This window comes from Triticum aestivum, chromosome 4D, assembly GCF_018294505.1.
Source record: "Triticum aestivum cultivar Chinese Spring chromosome 4D, IWGSC CS RefSeq v2.1, whole genome shotgun sequence".
Lineage (NCBI taxonomy): Eukaryota > Viridiplantae > Streptophyta > Magnoliopsida > Poales > Poaceae > Triticum > Triticum aestivum.
In genome coordinates this window covers 323717675-323740773 of record NC_057805.1, presented here as the reverse complement: position 1 = coordinate 323740773, position 23099 = coordinate 323717675, and the positions used below count along the sequence as shown (strand labels likewise).

The window sequence follows — 23099 nt, the reverse complement described above, 5'->3', positions numbered from 1 at the left end:
ACATGCCAGTAGAGATTTTGACAAGAATTCTCTAAACTCGATAATGGCCGACGGCCGAAACACACGCGGTGTCTAATTCATTAAAAAATAACCTAACTATTACATGGCGCACGGACTTACAACTTTATAATACAAGCTGACCCTTGTAACTTGACTCACAAGAATTATACTCAATATCTGACCCTATCTCTAACTCACGGCTGAGAAGGAAATACACAAGCGACTAGTAGTAGAATTTTAAAAGGTAACTTTGGTGTGCGCCATCTCCTGATTCTGCATGTAGGTGGACCCCAGCCAACAGACTTTAAACATTGGAATAGATCCCACGCATAACATGTCTTGGATAAATAAGGTTGGTCTTTCTCTTTCCTTGGTAAAAACAGAAAGATAAATATTCTCTTGATGTCCTTCCGTTTGAACCAACTCTCATTCCTTTCATCCCAATACACGTGCGCATGCAAGGCCGTTGAACAAAACATAAGCTTGGTTGATCTTCCGATTGCACTAGCACATAAATAAGTAATATCATTTTTCCATCTGGCATGCGAAGCTACATGTTGGTATGAGTTTGCATGTGGGAGGTCTCTTCCAGAATTTGCATGCACCACGTCCTTTTCTTCAACGAGACTTCTTGATGCAGCTAACAAATCAACAGAAACAATATCAGTACTAGGGGTAGCCACGACCATATTAGAATAACATCGTCTAATATATCAATTTTTATGTCTCGATTATTTCGAGACTCCTCGTCATGTCCGTGATCACATCCGGGACTCCGAACTACGTTCGGTACATCAAAACACATAAACTCATAATACCGATTGTCATCGAACATTAAGCGTGCGGACCCTACGGGTTCGAGAACTATGTAGACATGACGAGATTCACTTCCGGTCAATAACCAATAGCGGAACCTGAATGCTCATATTGGTTCCTACATATTCTACGAAGGTCTTTATCGGTCAAACCGCATAACAACATACGTTGTTCCCTTTGTCATCGGTATGTTACTTGCCCGAGATTCGATCGTCGGTATCTTTATACCTAGTTCAATCTCGTTACCGGCAAGTCTCTTTACTCGTTCCGTAATGCACCATCCCGTAACTAACTCATTAGTCATATTGCTTGCAATGCTTATAGTGATGTGCATTACCGAGAGGGCCCAGAGATACCTCTCTGACAATCGGAGTGACAAATCCTAATCTCGATCTATGCCAACTCAACAAACACCGTCGGAGACACCTGTAGAGCATCTTTGTAATCACCCAGTTACGTTGTGACGTTTGATAGCACACAAAGTGTTCCTCCGGTATTCGGGAGTTGCATAATCTCATAGTCATAGGAACATGATAAGTTATGAAGAAAGCAATAGCAATAAACTAAACGATCATAGTGCTAAGCTAACGGATGGGTCAAGTCAATCACATCATTCTCTAATGATGTGATCCCGTTCATCAAATGACAAATCTTTGTCCATGGCTAGGAAACTTAACCATCTTTGATTACCGACCTAGTCAAGTAGAGGCATACTAGTGACACTCTGTTTGTCTATGTATTCACACATGTACTAAGTTTCCAGTTAATACAATTCTAGCATGAATAATAAACATTTATCATGATATAAGGAAATATAAATAGCAACTTTATTATTGCCTCCAGGGCATATTTCCTTCATTTCCCATAACAACTCTAGCGTCACCGAACTTTAAGTGTGTAGACCCGGTCTACGGGTTCGGGAACCATGCAGACATGACCGAGACATCTCTCCGGCCAATAACCAACATCGGGATCTGGATACCCATGTTGGCTCCCACATGTTCCACGATGATCTCATCGGATGAACCACGATGTCGGGGATTCAATCAATCCCGCATACAATTCCCTTTGTCCATCGGTATGTTACTTGCCCGAGATTCGATTGTCGGTATCCCCATACCTCGTTCAATCTCGTTACCGGCAAGTCTCTTTACTCTTTCCGTAACGCATGATCCCGTGGCTAACTCCTTACTCACATTGAGCTCATTATGATGATGCATTACCGAGTGGGCCCAGAGATACCTCTCCGTCATACGGCGTGACAAAAATCTCAGTCTCGATTCGTGTCAACCCAACATACACTTTCGGAGATACCCGTAGTGCACCTTTATAGCCACCCAGTTACGTTGTGACGTTTGATACACCCAAAGCACTCCTACGGTATCCGGGAGTTGCACAATCTCATGGTCTCAGGAAATGATACTTGACATTAGAAAAGCTCTAGCAAACGAACTACACGATCTTGTGCTATGCTTAAGATTGGGTCTTGTCCATCACATCATTCTCCTAATGATGTGATCCCGTTATCAGCGACATCCAATGTCCATGATCAGGAAACCACAATCATCTATTAATCAACGAGCTAGTCAACTAGAGGCTCACTAGGGACATATTGTGATCTACGTATTCAGACATGTATTACGGTTTCCGGTTAATACAATTATAGCATGAACAATAGACAATTATCATGAACAAAGAAATATAATAATAACCATTTTTTCTAGAGCATATTTCCAACAGTATCTACAACCAGCAAGCAAAGTGTATTTCCGGTACATGTTGTAGCATCGGTGGAAAGGCAAAACTTGCATGCATTCACTTGTTCGGGAATGGAAAATTTTGCATGCATCTGCGGCTTTGGATGCATGGTGCGTCGATGCATGCAAGAAACGGGCCCATCACGAGGCTTTTGATTGGCTCCTCCGGAGCGTGCAGACTTTGTCCATTGGATGTCAATCTAAGGGCGTAGAGAAAAAAATTAAATAAAATTTAGGCATCTGACATAGTGCTCCTTTTAGTTTTTTTTGTTTGTTAGTGTAGATGCAGGTCCGTCCTCCAGGGTACAATTTGAAAGGATGGTGTCACATAAGGTAAGTCAACTGTTATGTTTTGAGGAACATCAGCTACAGACGAGTGTGTACTACTCTTCATATTATTTATACTCTAGTACATACGCACCGTTTCTCTACCTCTTCGGCACCGTCTGTAGCGCTGCAGCATAGGTAGTCTGGGAACACGAACTTTGAACAAATGCACATGGGCAATTAAGAGCCCCCAGCCCTAGTATGCGTTGAGATTTGAACTTCTTCACTTCTAGAAATCACCTGCTCAGCATTATTACGTTATTTTACTATAACCTACGGTACCCCCTTCGCCCCTCCCTCATCGTGATCCCCATTCTTACTTGGTTCGTAGTGGGAAGTGGGAACAAGAGCGTGCCATGCACAACTCGAGCTCGACTCCCCTCTCCCGTTGACGTTTGCCAGAGCCAGATGATGGTTAAACCATCGCCGATGGAAGGTGCTTGCAACGCGCGGCGCCGGACAGCTTCTCTAGCTACCGATAGCATGGCAACGGTGGCTGAGCAGCACGACGGCAAGCCGGCCAACGGCCTGCGCTGGCGGGCGCATTACGGCTGCCCGGCAGCGGGAAGCACCACCATCCCCCTCGTCTTCCTTCTCTTGCTCACCGGCGCGCTGTTCCTCATCCTCGGCCCGACCGGCTCCGTCCTCAACCTCCCCAGCCTCCGCGTCGTGTTCAGCAACCCCATCCACATTGCCGCCGCAGCGCCGCCAGCGCCGCCGCCCGTAGCCGCCAACGTGAGCGACGAGGACATCGGCCTCCCGCCGCCCCGGCAGCTCACGGACCCGCCCTACTCGCTGGGTCGCACCATCCTGGACTACGACGCGCGGCGGTCCGCGTGGCTCGCCGCGCACCCGGAGTTCCCGGCGCGGGTACCGCCCGCGGGCCGGCCGCGGGTGCTGGTGGTGACCGGCTCCGCGCCGGCCCGGTGCCCCGACCCGGACGGCGACCACCTGCTGCTGCGCGCGTTCAAGAACAAGGCGGACTACTGCCGCGTCCACGGCCTGGAGGTGTACTACAACACGGCGTTCCTGGACGCGGAGATGACCGGGTTCTGGGCGAAGCTGCCTCTGCTGCGGTCGCTGATGATGGCGCACCCGGAGGTGGAGCTCCTGTGGTGGGTGGACTCGGACGCGGTGTTCACGGACATGCGGTTCGAGCTGCCGTGGGAGCGCTACGCGGCGCACAACCTGGTGCTCCACGGCTGGGAGGCCAAGGTGTACGAGGAGAAGAGCTGGGTGGGCGTCAACACCGGCAGTATCCTCATCCGCAACTGCCAGTGGTCGCTCGACCTCCTCCACGCGATGGCCCCCATGGGGCCCCGCGGCCCCGTGCGCGACAGGTACGGCGAGCTCTTCGCCAGGGAGCTCTCCGGCCGCCCGCCGTTCGAGGCCGACGACCAGTCGGCGCTCATCTACCTGCTCGTCACGCAGCGGGAGAGGTGGGGGGACAAGGTCTTCTTCGAGAACTCGTACGAGCTCAACGGCTTCTGGGAGCTCATCGTGGACAGGTACGAGGAGCTGCGGCGGACGGGCGCCTGGCCGCTCGTGACGCACTTCGTCGGGTGCAAGCCCTGCCGGCGGTACGCCGACAGCTATCCGGCGGACCGGTGCCGCCTCGGGATGGAGCGCGCCTTCAACTTCGCCGACGACCAGATACTGAGGTTGTACGGGTTCGGCCACGAGTCGCTCAACGGCACCGCCGTGCAGCGCGTCAGGAATGAGACCGGCGGGCCGCTGGACGCGGAGGACGAGGAGCTCGGTCGGCTGTTGCACCCCACGTTCAGGGCAACGTAGACGACGACTTGGCCTGGAATCGACTCTTGTTTTGTCGTGGCTGGCTTCTTCTTTTTCCATGGGAAAACGTTTATTTTCTACCGACTGATTTCTCTCGCTTGTAAGCCGCCTCTGCTTCCTGACACGTGTCCCCGTGGGCCTGGCCTGCCCACCGCTCGTTTCTCACCTTATCTCTTCTGATTCACCTGGACCAAGCCATCTTCTCCGCGCCTGCTTGCTAGCTCCACTAGTCTCCATGGCCGAATCTCGCGCTACAGAGCAGATTCACGCGCGCCACTTTCCTGCTCCTCCTTCACCCTTCCCCTCCTAGTCGCTGCCCTCGGTCATCACCGCTGACCAATAGCCACCGCTTCATAATGGGACACGGGGGCTGTGCTGTGACCCGGTGACGTGAGACGCTGCGAGCTGCTCCACGACGACGACCGGCGACGCGCCGGGGGGCCGGGCCTCATGCCGGAGGTGGGCTGCGATCCCTCCAACCACCGTGTGTCCTGGTGCCACTATTGCTGCAAGATGGCCGGCGTTGGGGGAAGATTTGGACGCCGAGACGCTGCATCACGACACAACATCCATGGCGGAGATTGGGGGCAAGGTTGGCGACGGCGCTGGAACGCAGCATCCGTGGCTCTGCTCGCTGGCGACGGTGCTACAACGCAACATCACATCGCCTGAGTGTGCAGCCGGCCGGACCCGGGGGTCGTGGCGGTGTCGCAATAGGGGGCTGACGACGCTCTGTCCATGCTTCAAGCGAGCGACGCGGTGGCTCGCCGGTTTTTTCCAGCAACTCCCGTGCTGCCACCCGGGGCTGCGTGGTGCTCCAATGGAGCATCGCCGGGGACCCGTCGGTGCTGCAACGAAACATCGCCGGGAACCGTCGTACTGCGTTGGAGCTACGTCAGGCTGCAATGGAGCTTCGTCAGAGTTGCAATAGAGCCACGGGTGTTGTTGGAGCTCTGATGAGGTTGCAATGAAGCATCGTCGGGTGCCGCCGGATCTGCAGTGAAGCGTCGCGGGGCCGTTGGAGCTCCGGGAAGGTTGCAATGGAGCTTCGCCGGAGCTTCAATGGAGCGTGCCGAGGGCTGCAATGGAGCACCGCCGGGGTCGTTGGAGCTCTGTCGTCGCTGCAATGGAGCGTGTCGGGGCTGCAATGGAGCACCGCCGGGGTCGTTGGAGCTCGCCGACGCTGCAATGGAGCTTCACCGGAGCTGCAATGGAGCGCTGCCGGAGTCGTTGGAGCTCTGTCGCGGCTGCAATGGAGCTTCACCGGAACCGCAATGGAGCGCCACCTAGGGCTCGAGTTTTTTTCGCGCTGCGGTGATCGTCTGAGGCTTGCCGTCGGTTTGCAACTGACCAGCTACTTCAACGAAACAACTCCGTTTGCGGCACCTGCTGTTTTGCAGCATCGCCGTCGGGCGCTCGAGCTGACAGGGGGTGCCATGGCGCTGCGAACTGGGGCTGCTGCTTTTTCTCTCCGACGCGAAGTGTACGCTGTTTGCAGCCGCCAAAAGAAACGCGAAGGGAAAAGCTGAGTGGGCTGACTCGATGGATCCCACGGCTGATGTCGCTTCCTGATGGCCCGATCGAGTGGCTAACGAGGCGGCTTAAGTTTGGCTCTTATCAGCCGGCTTACGCCTAGCATCCGCCAAACATGTTGCTTTCAGTCTGATGTTTAGTTTATTATAGAGAACTCAAGAGTAGGACTCGAGTCCAGGGATTTTGCCTTCTCGTTATCGATGATTTACTCGGTCTGCTATACAAATCCAGTGATCTGGTAGGGCATTTCCTTTACCATATTCTACACGTTAGCATTTTCTTTCTCTAACAAGGCTCTCAAGTTCTTTCTTCACGGCAAACAAGGGTCAAATGGTCAGGATTTCAATTTGCATCAGTAAACCAGGGATATCAGATCAGATAGTTTCAAAATGTTGGGCTACACAAGAAATCCCTCCCAACCTGCCAACTATTTTGGCTCATTCCTCTTAACAAAAACATGCTTCTGCGACGCAAACAGAGGATCATCTCACGGGATGAGTGGCAAATTCTGCTAAAAGGGAAGAATGCCTGCTGCGCACAGAGCACCTCCCCCTATAGTGATAGAATCTTATCTTGGATCCACTCAGATAGCTTGCGGATCTTTTTGGTCATTTCGCCGCTCTTTGAAAAATAAGACTTGGCATTGGCAAGCATCACAGTGGCATCATGTTTGACAGCCTCCAGAGTTCTGTAGTAATCGCTCTGTAGTCTTGCTCTGATCACCTCAATGGAGAATTGGACAGGGAACCTAGAACGCAAGTTGCATACAGAGAAAAATCTTTTAAGACAGGCGTTCCTTCATCATAAATAAATAAATAAATAATGATACGCTTCCAGTGTATGCATTGGTTGAATCTTTTTTGACCTTGTTAATGAAAATCATCAAATCTGCATTTTAACAAATATGGCCTCATAACTGAAATGGAAAACGGGCCTTGTAGGGGTACAGCCATATATACCCAAAAACCTTGTCAAACACGCATTTATTTGACGAGATTTGGAAAATGGGCCTTGTATCAATTAGCAAATTTATGTTAGATGCTCGCTACGAGATTTGCCAACAAAAAAGGTAGTTTTGTAAAGAGGTTGGTTGCTATTATTTTCTAAAAAGTATGTCACCTACAAATCATGAATAAAGAAACCACATTTTATGTTCCATATATCTTTAGTTCGTTAAACCTTCAAACAAACATAGGCGTGTTAACCTCCAACAGAAATAAGGTATTTTATGTTCCATATATCTTTAGTTTGTTAAACCTTAAAACAAACATAGGCATGTTAACCTCCAACGGAAATAAGGTAAACTTTTTTACAAATACATGGTATACTGCATTATCTACAGATTATATGCCTCATGAGGATTATTTCACAGCAGTCATCATTCTCACTTTTGTTATAAATGAAAAAAAACATATAGAAGCATCTGCACTGCATACTTTTATACAAGAATTACCTGTTTATGAAATCTGATTTTCCTGCAACAGTATCTAACTTCAGAACACCATAGCGATCCTGAAGACCCGTACAAAAATATGGTAAACAGTCAAAACAACAACCCAAGAGTGTAAATTTTGAAAATAAAACGTACCTGATTTCTGAGAGACTTTTCCTGTAAACCGGTCACTGCTGATAACAATTTGTTCCTGGTACTGGGATCAATATGTGGACGCTTCCATGGAACCAATGGGTTATTAGCATCATGCACCTCCCAGGGGCTATGCGGATGTTCAGAACCATCAGTTTCATACTGTATGACATATTTCTCCCAAGGGCTCTCAGGAAAATCAGGTGACTTAGGTCTTATTTCCAATACTCGTCCCTCCCACCAACTTCCTCCATCCTCTCCCTCATCCATCCACCAAACTTTGCACCTATCAGCGATGCTCCAGTTATACGTGGTAGTAGCTTCAAACCGTGTTCTTTCCACAAGAAAATCAGGGAACGTAACTAGCTCACGCAATGTGATTACAAACTCTTTGCCAAATCCACTTGAAGTGTGATCAATGAATTTAATAGTTAATTCACAGCAGCTTTCACCAGACCCTCTATCTGGCTTGTAATCAAGACCCTTAATTTCGCAAAGCTCAGCAGCTTTAAGGCCTTTGATCCGATTTGATGGGCAATTATCCGATGATTGCACTTCATAAACATATTCTTCATGACCCTAAAAATAACAAGCACGCAGAAAGTATGATAAGAGGCGCTTCATAAATACTATTTTACGAGTCACAATGGTATATATGCTCGTATGTAACTTGCTACGCACGATTTTCCCACCATCAACTAGTATACCTTACAACTGGGCAGGAGGGGGAAGTGGCAACAGAAGATTTATTATTATTATTATTTTAGTATGTTTGCAGCTGAAAGCTGCTTGCACCAAAATCATTTCCGTACTTTATACACACAATGCAGCGAAAATAAATAAATACCTGTCGCAAGTACATAACCTCATCGCCAAGTTGAGGAATATAACGGTAGATATCTTCATGCTCTAGCAACATCAACCATGGCCTCGATACTTGGTGCTTTTTCTCCAATAGATGTGTATCAGGAAAGTTGCAACTCTCTCTTTTGTTCATAGAAGACTTTATACCAGCAGTCTTTGATGTTGATCCCCACATTACTTCACGCACATTTGCAACAATTTGTCTCCCACTAGTTGCTGCTTCGAGGGAAGAACTTTGCACATGAGAGATTGCATCCCTTCCTCTACCATAATCAGTGTATGCACATGACCTCCTTTCGTTTCTTCGTAAACTACCAGTAGGTGCAACAGGACTGCAGTCTGGAGGTTGATGTCCACCATCATCATTGGAAACAGAAGTATTATGTCCATTTCCAAACGCATCCGAACCCAATCTTTTCCTGTGCTTACTTGGCTCTGACCTTTTGTACACGGTGCCGTATGTCTTCGCAGATTCAAAGTCCTGGAAACGTCTGGACACACTAGGGAAGTCACTGCTCCTATGTTGACTGGTGGCAGAAACCTCATCATGCTGCATTGGAACTTTAACATGGTTGATGTCACTCCCTACTGCACTAGTCTTCGATATGTCTGATGAACTTGCTCCATCTGCAAAGCCTCTTGGTCTGGACAACTTCAGTTTAAAGGATATAGACCGAGTGCTGTGGAACTGCTGATCGTGTTCCCTGTTACACGATCAGTTTAAAGGATATAGACCGTGACCTTTTGTACACGGTGCCGTATGTCTTCGCAGATTCAAAGTCCTGGAAACGTCTGGACACACTAGGGAAGTCACTGCTCCTATGTTGACTGGTGGCAGAAACCTCATCATGCTGCATTGGAACTTTAACATGGTTGATGTCACTCCCTACTGCACTAGTCTTCGATATGTCTGATGAACTTGCTCCATCTGCAAAGCCTCTTGGTCTGGACAACTTCAGTTTAAAGGATATAGACCGAGTGCTGTGGAACTGCTGATCGTGTTCCCTGTTATTTTCTTCCTCTAGATGAGTATTCCTGTTGTCAGTTATCCATTCTTTACCAGGCAAATTACCTTCACTATAATCATCAGTATTGTGGTTTTCATGGATGCTATCCAGATAAATTGCACGTTGTCTTTTCTGTACATTCTGCTCAACCGTTTGTTGGACGCCGTTATCATATTGATTAGGTGTTTTCTGACTACCAGACCCATAAACATCATGCGAAAGTGCATTATTTGAAGAGACCCACGTGTCTCCTGAAGAAGAGTCCCCGAACTCGCAATGCTTTGAAGGTCGCAGCTTAAGCTCACACCCTTTGATTGCGCCATTACTGTGAACAGTACCCGCATCATGTAGACCGGAGACCAGAGGTGATTCAGACTTGCAAGCAGAGGAGTTTCCAGGCTCAAAAGCTAGTTCCGGCTCAGCGTCTTTGTATCTGGCTGCTGGAAGTGACAGCACTGCATAATGAGGTGGGAGTTCTGGATTTACACTTTCTGAAGGAAACTGAACTTTTAGATCACGGCGTGGTATCCTCAGAATCAGTTTTCTACTATTTGCAGAATGTTTTCCCTTGGTTTCAGTGAACTGAGAAGGTCGGGTAACATCTTCGGAATCATATTGGTTGGTTTCTCTACCAAATCTTGGCAGGCCATGCCACGCTGACTGCTCAGCTTCAGTGCTTTCTGTGTTGAGTTCGTTGTCTGAAAGACTGCTCGCTGATCCATCTTCCTCTTCTGTTGAAGTTTCAATCTTCAAGAAAAAACTGTGTGTGCTGTGAGTAGCACGTCTTTGAGGTCACAATCTCCTAGATTTAGGAGATATTTTCCTTTTGGTAGCACGGCCAGTCTTAGACTTCCTGCCTCTATGTGGCCTTGACGGTGTAGCCACACCGTGCCCATCCAAATTTCTTTTCTTAACTCGCCGATCAGATGAAGTAACAAGATCAGCCTGTAGAAGACGTAATAAAAGGAAAATAAGCTGAAAGGTTAGAAACCAACATAAAGGAAATGGAATGATCTTAATGTCGCCTCTCACATCACATCTTTTCTTCTTTCTTCTAGATCTGCGGAGATTAGCAGTACTGTTAAGATTAGATCCATCAATCTCTGCACTTGAGTATGAAGCACCAGAAGCATGACCACCCCAAATCCCCTGTTCTCCTTCACTAGAATAGTCATCCATGCCATTGTACTCGGAATCAGTATCATCAGAGATCGCTTCATTTTCTGGTTCAAGCTCGATGAAGTCTGTTATCTCTGGAAGTGGTTCCCACCTATCTGGATCAGTAACTGGGATGATTTGGTACTCGCCAGTGGTTGCATCGTAAGTGGGCCCAACAGCAAAATTTACTGAGGGAGGTCGCCATTCAATACCCAGGATACCTAACCGGTATTTCTGGTACATGCTCTGAAAAGGCTCTGGGTAAGGTATCATACCTTCATTGGCAATTAGCAACTAACAATTATAATCATGTGCGACCAATAAATTACTAAATTATACCTTGGTTAGAAAGATAGAGAAGTTGCATACCCGAGTCGCACAAAAGGTCTTGAATATTTCTCCTATAAGGTGCAAGTTGTGTTTCCTGGGTACAGTAAGAAAGGCATCATAAAGAAAACTTGATAGCTCATGATGCACTTTATGAAGAGAAAAAAAAAACAGTTCCACATAGGCAAGTATGATCAGGGACAGGGTTCCATATCCCCTTTCTTGGGAAATACCAGACCCAGCAGGCGTCCAGTAGTTTTTCAAACCTGGAGTTCTGTGTTTTATCATGTTTCAAGATTCCTTAGTCTTGCAATGCTTACTTGTTTGTTGGCTTGAATAAGCACCAGAATTTTTTTTTAAAGAGAATAGTTACTGAAATAAATTACACCCTTTGTATGACTTCTGATGAGATGGTACGAGTAGCACCACACAAACGTCTGATATATAGAACATACTCCCTCCATCCCAAAATTCTTGTCTTAGATTTGTCTAAATACGGATGTATCAAGTCACATTTAGTATTAGATACATCCGTATCTAGACAAATCTAAGACAAGAATTTTGGGACGGAGGGAGTATTATATATTACAGCTACTAAGAAAACACATTCAGAGGTGATCGGATGATTGTGGTACGGGATGCTTGTAACTTATAAAGTTATAACATACTGTAGTAGGGAATAACAAAACATCAATGTTGTGCACTTTCAAGACTGCCATTCAAGTCAAACTTCCTGCCAATCAGCAGAATGTTCCTCGCTCGATTTGACAGCACATAATCCACCTATACTTAGCTGACGAACTAGCAACACTTCAGAAGTAGACTGCAATGGTGGTAGTCCGTGGCATTCTATATAAATACGGTTGGCAGCCAAAAACAGACTAACGAATAGCTAGTTCGAATCATCTGATACTACCTATGTAAACAAACGTAGTGACCTAAAACGTCTTATATTTGTTTACAGAGGGAGTATATTACTACACCAACCAGTAAAACATATACCATCACAAAAGCAAGTCTAGGACTTCTCTTAAAAACAGTACTTTTTTTAGACAAAAAAACAATACGTGATACCTATACAATTCCGCTTGTTTAACAAATATTCAGAAAATAACAAAATGAAAAATTCCACTAAAACGGTTTTTGAAACAGTTCACTTGATGAATCTTATGGTAGAGTTAGTTGCAGAAAATGACTATAACGACATTATACAATTCAATCGGCTAATGCCAATGCAAAGAACAGATAGCTCATATCCTCAGACGAACCTGATCAATAGCACTTCCATTTGTATCATGAACAAGGGGCCGGTAGTCTCCAAGAAAGAACTGTTTGAAAACATGAATAGTGAGCATCAATGATTGCATACAAGGTGGGATATTTCCAAAACAGGAGGATTATCCAGCGCAAACATATCTAGGTAGAGTCATGCAAACTCTCAAAGCGCCACATGGATGAATAATTCTGTGACTAAGCACCAAGGCCCTGACAGATTTGTTAGGAATAAGCAACTTGTATTCCCATGAGGCCATAGGCCGATATATATATACGTACAGGTGTGGTACATATGCAGGAAACCCCTTATACAACGGGATAAATACAAAGGGGTATACATGACTTATATTATAACTCTAACACCCCCCCTCAAACTCATGGTGGAGGAACAACACTGAGTTTGGAGAGATAAAAGCCATGTTGTGCTCTAGTCTGGGCCTTCGTCAGGAAATCCGCCAACTGTAACTCGGAAGGCACATACTGAAGAGCAACGACCTGATCCTGCACAGCAGCGCGCACATAGAAAGCATCAACACCAATATGCTTGGTGAGCTCATGCTTCACAGGATCGCGCGCAATGCTGATAGCACCTGTACTGTCAGATAAGAGCATAGTCGGTGTAGTGACAGAAACACCAAAGTCCTGAAGTAACCACCGTAACCAAGTCACCTCTGCCGTCAAAAGAGCCATAGCTCGCAACTCAGCCTCAGCACTCGAACGGGAAACTGCAATCTGTTTCTTCATCTTCCAGGCAATGAGAGAACCGCCAAGAAAAACACAGTAAGCAGAAAGCGAACGGCGATCAGAAGGATCACTAGCCCACGTAGCATCCGCATAGGCCTGAAGCTGTAAAGAACTGGAGCTAGGAAAGAAGAGACGGTGAGAGATCGTACCCCGAAGATATCGGAGAACACGAAGGAGATGACTATAATGAACCGATGTGGGAGCAGAAACAAACTGACTCAGGATATGAACCGGATAAGAGATGTCCGGACGAGTGACAGCTAGATAGACAAGACTGCCAACGAGATGACGATAACGCGTCGGGTCAGGGAGAGGATCACCATCAGTAGCACGAAGGTGAACATTGAGCTCCATAGGAGTCTCAACAGTGCGCTCGTCAGAAAGAGCAGCACGAGCAAGAAGATCCTGGATATACTTTTCCTGGGATATAAAAAAGCCATCAGAGGTAGAAGAGACTTCAATCCCAAGAAAATAGCGAAGAGGTCCAAGATCAGACATAAGAAACTGCTCACTAAGACGGGCCTTTACAAAGGCAATATACTCGGGGTCATCCCCAGTGATGACCATATCATCAACATAGAGAAGAAGAAGAGTCCGACCACGAGGAGAAAGGTGAATAAACAATGCGGGATCATGAACACTTGCTGAAAAACCAGCAGTAGTGACCACAGAAGCAAAACGCTCAAACCAGGCACGAGGGGCTTGCTTAAGGCCATAGAGAGAGCGACGAAGACGACACACCATGCCATCAGGAACAGAATACCCAGGTGGTGGCTGCATGTACACCTCCTCACGCAGCTCACCATTAAGAAAGGCATTCTTAACATCAAGCTGAGAGATAGACCAGTGGCGTGCAGAGGCAACGGCAAGAAGTGTACGAATAGTGGTCATATGGGCCACAGGAGCAAAAGTCTCGTCATAATCACGACCATGCTCCTGCTGAAAACCACGAGCCACGAGACGAGCTTTGTGACGCTCAAGAGAACCATCGGAGCGAGTCTTAACCTTGTAGACCCACTTACAAGTGATGGGACGGACTCCGGGAGGAAGAGAAACAAGATCCCAGGTACCGGTGCGTTCAAGAGCAGCAATCTCCTCCGCCATCGCAAACTGCCATTCAGGATGAACAATAGCCTGACGGTAAGAAGTCGGCTCAAGAACAGCAGCACCAGCGGTGGGAAATCCAAAGCGATCAATAGGCGGACGAGGACGAGAACGCAAACCATAAGTAGGTTGAGAGGAAGAGGACGACTCATCCAAGGAAGCATCCACAGGTCGGGAACGACGAGTGTAATGCTGCAGAAGAGATGGAACAAGAGAAGGAGGAATCGCCAAGGTAGAATCAGGGGGTGGCGACGAAGAAGTCACCGGAGATGAAGGTGTAGAATCCGGTGACATGCTAGGTGAGGAGACCGGGGAAGATGGTGGCGGTGAATCGACGAGGGGTGGAGAAGCAGAGGGAGTGGGACGAATAGGTACAGGCGCGACGGGAGGAAGAGGAGAGTCAGGAAAAGTGAGAAAAGAGATATCCTCCACTGAAAAGACCGTGGAAGATGGTCGTGGGTAAAAAGGACGAGACTCATCAAAAGTCACATCACGAGATACGCATCCGAGGACCGACAGGATCCCAACAACGATAGCCCTTATGCTCATCACTGTAGCCTAAGAAGACACACTCAACAGACTGAGCGGTCAGTTTGGTGTGTTCGCGAGGGGCAAGAAGAACATAGCAAACACAACCAAACAAGCGAAGCATCGAATAATCGGGAGAGCGATCAAACAGACGCTCAAAAGGAACACCACCCTGCAAAGCAGCAGATGGCTGAAGGTTGATGAGATAGACAGAAGTGGAGATAGCCTCGGCCCAAAAATGAGGCGGAAGAGAGGCGGCGATCATCATAGCACGAGCCGTCTCAAGAAGGTGACGATGCTTGCGCTCAGACACACCATTCTGAGCATGAGCACCAGGACAAGAGAACTGGGCAAGAGTACCCTGCTCAGCAAGGACACCACGCAACATCTTAGAGATATACTCACCAGCGGAGTCAGCACGAAAAACACGAATGGGTGAAGAGAACTGAGTATGAACCATGGCAGCAAAACGCTTATAAATAGACAACACCTCACTACGTGAAGTCATGAAATAAAGCCATGTGTAACGAGAAAAATCATCGATGAAAATAATATAGTATTTATGACCACCTTTCGAAGTGAAAGGAGCCGGACCCCATACATCAGAATGGACTAAATCGAAAGGACGCTTAGACACTGACTCACTATGGGAATATGGTAACTGAATCTGCTTGCCAAGACGACAACCCTGACACTCTAAAGAGACATCTCCTGAGACAGACCCCAGAAGACCTCGACGAACTAAAGACGATAACCGAGAACCACACAGGTGACCAAGTCGATGATGCCACTGCTTGAAGGAACCAGTAACAGAGGCGACAACAGCGGAGGGACTGGCGATGGTGGTGGCAGCGGAAGGAACATGAAGCCAGTCCAACTCCCAAAGACCCTGAGAATCACGGCGGCGAGGGCCAGCCCCAACCAGAGTGTGCGTGCGACGATCCTGGACAGAACAAGAGTCAACATCAAGGATGACACGACAACCAGAATCAGTAAGTTGACCGGCAGAAAACAGATTCATGGTAAGTCGAGGAACATGAGCAACATCAGGAACAGAATAAGAAGGAGTAGAAAGATGGCCTCTACTGGCAACAGAAAGTGGAGTACCATCAGCAGTAAAGACATGAACAGGAGAATCCAGCGAGCGAAGAGAAGACAAAGCGGAAGAATGAGAAGACATATGAAAAGAAGCTCCAGAATCCAGAACCCATGGGGATGTACCTGACTGTGTAGAGGGCGGGTGCTCAGTGCGGGAAGCATCAGTCACAGAACCAGCAGTACCCATCGAGGAAGAACCTGAAGCCGCGAGCAGACGCTTAAGTCTCAGAATATCCTGCTCGGTCAAAGCAATGGCTGAAACTGGCAAGGGAGATGACGCAGTCCCTGATGATCGCGCCTTGCGCAGGTGTTTCCGCTTGGTGTAGCACTGGGACTCAATATGACCATCATTCTTGCAGTAGTCACAATGTGAACGGGGGCGACCTGAGCCTCCAGAAGGAGTGGGCAAGAGCGGCGGAGCACTCGAGCGAGAATGGGGCGGTGCAGCAGGTGGAGTGGAAGAAACCCGAGTAGCGAGCACAGAGGGAACCTCCAGCAAACCAGCACCACGTAGGCGAGTCTCCTCAGCACGAATCTCTGAAAGCGCCTCCATGAGAGAAATACGGCCACGAGCAAGCAACTGAGCACGCCGGGGCTCAAACTCCTTACAGAGCCGAGACAGGAACTCGTAGACGCGATGAAACTCTAAATCGGCCTGGACAGCCTGGCAGCAGGGACAAGTACGACAACCAGCACTGCGGAGAGAATCAAGCTGGCGCCAGATAGCAGAACTCTGTGCATAAAAGGCATCAACAGTAGAGTCACCCTGCTGAAGAGCATGCTCCTGACGAACCACAGAAAGGTATAAGGCATCACCAGAGGGCTCATAGCGCTGACGAAGACAGGTCCACATCTGGAAGACAGTAGGAAGACCCAGAAACTCAGAAGCAAACTGAGGCAGAACACTAGCAGTGAGAACAGCTGCAGCACGAGCATCATCATCAAGCCACTGAGTGTAAACAGACAAAGCACCATGATACGTCTGAAGAGCCTCCTCATAAGCCAAAGCCCTCTCATCATAGGCACGATCAGCAGCCTCATCAGCAATCTTAGCCGCATCCTTGGCGGCCTGAGTAGCGTCCGGAGGAAGAACCAGTGGAGTCGGTGGAGTAGGGGCCACCGGAGGGACCGGACGTGGCGGACAGCAGACCTCGCCAGAAAGAACACCCCAGAGACGAATGCCACGCATGTGAATGCGCATGAAGCCAGCGAACTCGGTGTAGTTGGTACCATCGAAGATCACCGGACAGCGAGGGACAGCAACGTAGCCTGATGCAGCAGACATTTTTTTTTTGTGGCAAAGATCCGAAAATAGCAGAGGCCGGACGAAGACGACGGCTGGGAGCGAGATCCGGCGCGCAGCAGACCTCAGACAACACAGGCAACAGCAGTAGACGAACCCGGCCGGGAGCTGGCGAGCAAGCCCGGGCGGGAGCTAGCGAGCAAGCCCGGGCAGGAGCTAGCGGGCGGTCGGGAGCTGCGGACGGGAGCCCGTGCGGGAGCTGGCGAGCGGGCGACGGGAGCAGCGGACGGGAGCTGGCGACTTCGATCAGCAGGGAGGACGGGGCAGCCCAGCGTGGAGGAGAGGAAGCGGCCCAGCCCAGCGGGGCGATCCAACCAGCGCCGATCGGGAGGAGAGATCGAGAGGAGAGGCAGCGGCGACGGAAACTGCGAGCGGGAGGGAGCCGGCGGCTCGATCGAGACAGATCAGCACGAGTTGCAGCGTGCAAAAAATTGACCTAGCTCTAATACCATGTTAGGAATAAGCAACTTGTATTCCCATGAGGCCATAGGCCGATATATATATACGTACAGGTGTGGTACATATGCAGGAAACCCCTTATACAACGGGATAAATACAAAGGGGTATACATGACTTATATTATAACTCTAACAAGATTGAGAGTTATACATGATCAAACTGAATTAGAATATCAACTGTGCCTCAGCCAGCTGTACACATGATCACGGAGATAATGGCAGTTTGCATGACTGCACCCAACATTGGTTTGCACTAGGCATTCCCCCCAATAATCTGGTAGTTCAGTAACAATTTGTATACCTGATCATATTTCGCATCCTTTTGGGACTCGCCCTGCCCTGTACCAATAATGAATATTTGCCCAATTTCATTGGTGAGGACAAGTGATGTTCCATCCCTAAATGTCCATTCAGCAACACATCAAGACATCACGACAGACAAATAAACTCAGATTCATCTGCAATCTATGGTAACTGGTCAAATGGCAAAACTTCATTTTGGCATAATACATCCCAACACTACAGAGAAATAAGTAACGCCGTCAGTTGAATTCATATTATTTTGGCTGCACTATAACAGAAAACTGGAACACTAAGGATCATCTACTTTCGACCAGCATAGTTGCCATGCTGTAGCCTAAACAGTCAAGCGTTCCAGGGAGCACATCATGGAAGCTCGCCTCACCTTTATGAACAAGGCGAGTACCCAGAAATTCTGGGCAACCAAGTCTAGAGAGAGAGATGGAAACCTAGCTGCCATCGACAGATAAGTGCACTTTTCTCCCTGGTCAACCAGATTTCACCATTAAGTCATCCGTGAAACAAAAACAGAAAAAGTCAAGAAATATAGCAGAAAAGGGAGGGATCACTTCTGAACAGAACTTAAAAAAAAAAAAGCACACCACGATACATTCTCAGTTTTACTATGGAATATCCCTACCTTCTTAAGATTAATGGAACATCCATAAAATTTATAAGTAGTCCCAGGGTTTTTCCTGCTATTTTTCTTCATTGTTCTAAACATTTTATGGAGTATCATCTCAATGCAGGCGCGTTGTTACAAAAGAAATACAAATAAACTGTACATTTGCTTAAGGGCCAAAACAAAAATTCATGTTGTCGCGAATATGAAGAAATTATAGTGACACTTACGGAGAGAACTTGCCGTCAACAAGCTTATAGTGGTCAGTTTCGTAGATCTGTACAGGCTTTCCTTCCCATATCTGGATACAGAAATAGCGTATTTCAGGAATGAAGATAGTGACCAAGATTAAAGATATCTAGTTAGGAACTTACATCCCAGATGATTGTCTTTCCATCATACCCAGCACTCATAGCTATACGGGGGTTGAACGGATGCACATCAAGAACAAATGTCTGTTGATAATGAATGTGACCAAATTTAACAAGAGAACATTTGTTTATGCAAGGATCAACCTTTAAGAAAAAAGAAGTTGAATAACATAGTGCAGATGAATTATGAATGAGAATGGAAATCAGGATGTTGCGATCAAACAAAGCTGCAGGTGCTTGATTATTTAAACCAGTTCAATACATGCAAAAATTAGAAATGTATATGGAACTCATGAATCAAGATTGACTATAGCATAGGACAAAGTATCATTACACTATCACAAGAAAAAAGAGGTTACTAATGTGAAACAATTAAAGTTAAGCATAGATCAAACTGTACGAACATAATTGGCTGCCAATGCACTAAACTAGAAGTTAGCGCCACGATTGGGCAACAAGATATATGTGAACTGAGGTCAAGGACAATACTGCTACTCCCTCTATCCATCTATATAGAGCCTAATGCGTTTTTTGAGGCTAGCTTTGACCACATGTTATAGCAATAATATATGACATGCAAGTTACACAAAGCATACCGTCAAGTTTGTACGGGAAAGGAGCTTCCGATGATATAGTTTTCACACTATACATCTCATATACCACTAATCTTATCAATAGTCAAAGCCAATCTTGAAAAACGCATTAGGCCCTATATATATGGATGGAGGGAGTACTACTCCCTCCATTCCCTTATACAAGGCCACTATGAAAAATACATTTTGCATCTATACAAGGCCACTAACAGTAATCGAGACAAAATTTATTGATGTTTCCTCGTACTAGCAACTTGTTTAATGCTTGCATGCATGTAATCATAATAACATTGTGCTACTTTCTTCTTATTTCTTCCTTGCATGCAAGCGGACGTATCAATAATCCCGGTTAACGAGAAGAAAAGTTAGATTCAAAGCAATCATTAAGTTTTACCTTGGTACCTGTAATTTGAATTTGTGGCCTTGTATAAGGGAATGGAGGGAGTACTACTCACTTCAATTCTGAAACGGCAATAATTTTGCAACACACTCTGCCATACTCTTCGATTTCTTTTTGCTGAGATTAGCATCTCCTTTCCAGTTCCATTTAATTACCATCTTCAATACATGCTCTTTGACAGCATATTCACTAAGAAAATACGAGTTGCTTCATAGTTTTTTCACTAGTGATATGATGAATAGCATGCCCGTGATGAGTTGCCAGCGACGAAGTTCACACATATGCACCTAACTGATAGGAAAATTTCATGCACAAGCACAAACTAAGTTTCAACATGCAATAACAAGTTGTTAACGAAATCCAAAAGTAACTCTAATGCTAGACTGCATGGCGCATGCTTACTGATTCCTGATGGCCAATCAGTGAATGCACCAAGCTCCCATCAGAAGCATTCCAAACACAAATTCTGCAATCTTCAGAACATAAGACATGTTTAAGTGACATGAATACAAATGAGAACAATGAAAGATAAATTATCAATTATGTAACAACAAGATTGAATTTCTTCATGCTAGGAATACTAGGAACAACTCCGCCTATGTTGTCTCAACATAGCCGGTCCCAAGCCCGGGTAAAGGAGGAGGGTTGTGATAGGCTTGGCGAGCCAACGTAAAAACTCAGCCACTCTTATGGAGATGAAACCCAAAAGATTTTCGTTGGGGCGTAACCCTCTCAGCGACGCGCCACATCGGAACCCGGGTGTGGTGGAAAATGAGCAAGGGCCGGGCCGTCACCCCCCAGGTGGCGCGCCGTATCTTGATCCGGATACGGTGGCCAGTGAGCGAGGATCGGGTCGTCGCATCCTTAGTGGCGCGCTACATCGGCGCCCGGATGTAGTGGAAAATGAGCAAGGGTCTTCGCATTTGACTCGACGAGTGCGAAGGGTAAGGAAGCTAGCCGAGCCTAGGAGGATTCGCTTAGGTAGCTGGAACGTAGGGTCTCTGACAGGGAAGCTTCGGGAGCTAGTTGATGCAGCGGTGAGGAGAGGTGTTGATATCCTTTGCGTCCAAGAAACCAAATGGAGAGGACAGAAGGCGAAGGAGGTGGAGGATACCGGCTTCAAGCTGTGGTACACGGGGACGGCTGCAAACAGAAATGGCGTAGGCACCTTGATCAACAAGAGCCTCAAGTATGGAGTGGTAGACGTCAAGAGACGTGGGGACCGGATTATCCTGGTCAAGCTGGTAGCTGAGGACTTGGTTCTCAATGTTATCAGCGCATATGCCCCGCAAGTAGGCCACAATGAGAACACCAAGAGGGAGTTCTGGGAAGGCCTGGAAGACATGGTTAGGAGTGTACCGATTGGTGAGAAGCTCTTCATAGGAGGAGACCTCAATGGCCACGTGGGTACATCTAACACAGGTTTTGAAGGGGCGCATGGGGGCTTTGGCTATGGCATCAGGAATCAAGAAGGAGAAGATGTCTTAAGCTTTGCTCTAGCCTACAACATGATTGTAGCTAACACCCTCTTTAGAAAGAGAGAATCACATCTGGTGACTTTTAGTAGTGGCCAACACTCTAGCCAGATTGATTTCATCCTCTCGAGAAGAGAAGATAGGCGTGCGTGCCTAGACTGTAAGGTGATACCTGGAGAGAGTGTTGTACCCCAGCATAAGCTGGTGGTTGCTGACTTCCGCTTTCGGATTCGTGTCCAGCGGGATAAGCATGCCAAAGTCGCTAGAACGAAGTGGTGGAAGCTCAAGGGGAAGGTAGCTCAGGCATTCAAGGAGAGGGTCATTAAGGAGGGCCCTTGGGAGGAAGGAGGGGATGCGAACAATGTGTGGATGAAGATGGCGACTTGCATTCGTAAGGTGGCCTCGGAGGAGTTTGGAGTGTCCAGGGGAAGGAGAAGCGAAGATAAGGATACCTGGTGGTGGAATGATGATGTCCAGAAGGCGATTAAAGAGAAGAAAGATTGCTTCAGACGCCTATACCTGGATAGGAGTGCAGACAACATAGAGAAGTACAAGATGACGAAGAAGGCTGCAAAGCGAGCTGTTGGTGAAGCAAGGGGTCGGGCATATGAGGACCTCTACCAACGGTAAGGCATGAAGGAAGGCGAAAGGGACATCTATAAGATGGCCAAGATCCGAGAGAGGAAGACGAGGGACATTGGCCAAGTCAAATGCATCAAGGACGGAGCAGACCAACTCTTGGTGAAGGACGAGGAGATTAAGCATAGATGGCGGGAGTACTTCGACAAGCTGTTCAATGGGGAGAATGAGAGTTCTACCATTGAACTGGACGACTCTTTTGATGAAACCAGCATGCGTTTTGTGCGGCGAATCCAGGAGTCTGAGGTCAAGGAGGCTTTAAAAAGGATGAAAGGAGGCAAGGCGATGGGCCCTTATTGTATCCCCATTGAGGTGTGGAAAGGTCTCGGGGACATAGCGATAGTATGGCTAACCAAGCTTTTCAACCTCATTTTTCGGGCAAACAAGATGCCAGAAGAATGGAGACGGAGTATATTAGTACCAATCTTCAAGAACAAGGGGGATGTTCAGAGTTGTACTAATTACCGTGGAATTAAGCTGATGAGCCATACAATGAAGCTATGGGAGAGAGTCATTGAGCACCGCTTAAGAAGAATGACAAGCGTGACCAAAAATCAGTTTGGTTTCATGCCTGGGAGGTCGACCATGGAAGCCATTTTCTTGGTACGACAACTTATGGAGAGATATAGGGAGCAAAAGAAGGACTTGCATATGGTGTTCATTGACTTGGAGAAGGCCTATGATAAGATACCACGGAATGTCATGTGGTGGGCCTTGGAGAAACACAAAGTCTCAGCAAAGTACATTACCCTCATCAAGGACATGTACGATAATGTTGTGACAAGTGTTCGAACAAGTGATGTCAACACTGACGACTTCCCGATTAAGATAGGACTGTATCAGGGGTCAGCTTTGAGCCCTTATCTTTTTGCATTGGTGATGGATGAGGTCACAAGGGATATACAAGGAGATATCCCATGGTGTATGCTCTTTGCGGATGATGTGGTGCTAGTTGACGATAGTCGGACAGGGGTAAATAGGAAGTTAGAGTTATGGAGACAAACCTTGGAATCGAAAGGGT

General features: G+C 47.3%; 1 protein-coding gene and 1 pseudogene across 1 annotated transcript; one reads left to right on the top strand and one right to left on the bottom strand.

The window, feature by feature from the left end:
* The first annotated feature begins 3215 nt into the window (after nucleotides 1–3215).
* LOC123097684 (probable glycosyltransferase 5) lies at nucleotides 3216–6485 on the top strand. Its single transcript, XM_044519495.1, has one exon. The coding sequence runs from the start codon at nucleotides 3309–3311 to the stop codon at nucleotides 4692–4694; it is 1386 nt and encodes a 461-aa protein (XP_044375430.1). The 5' UTR covers nucleotides 3216–3308; the 3' UTR covers nucleotides 4695–6485.
* A 73-nt stretch (nucleotides 6486–6558) lies between these two features.
* Nucleotides 6559–23099, bottom strand: part of LOC123097682 (bromodomain and WD repeat-containing protein 1-like) — a 39194-nt pseudogene continuing 22653 nt past the window's right edge.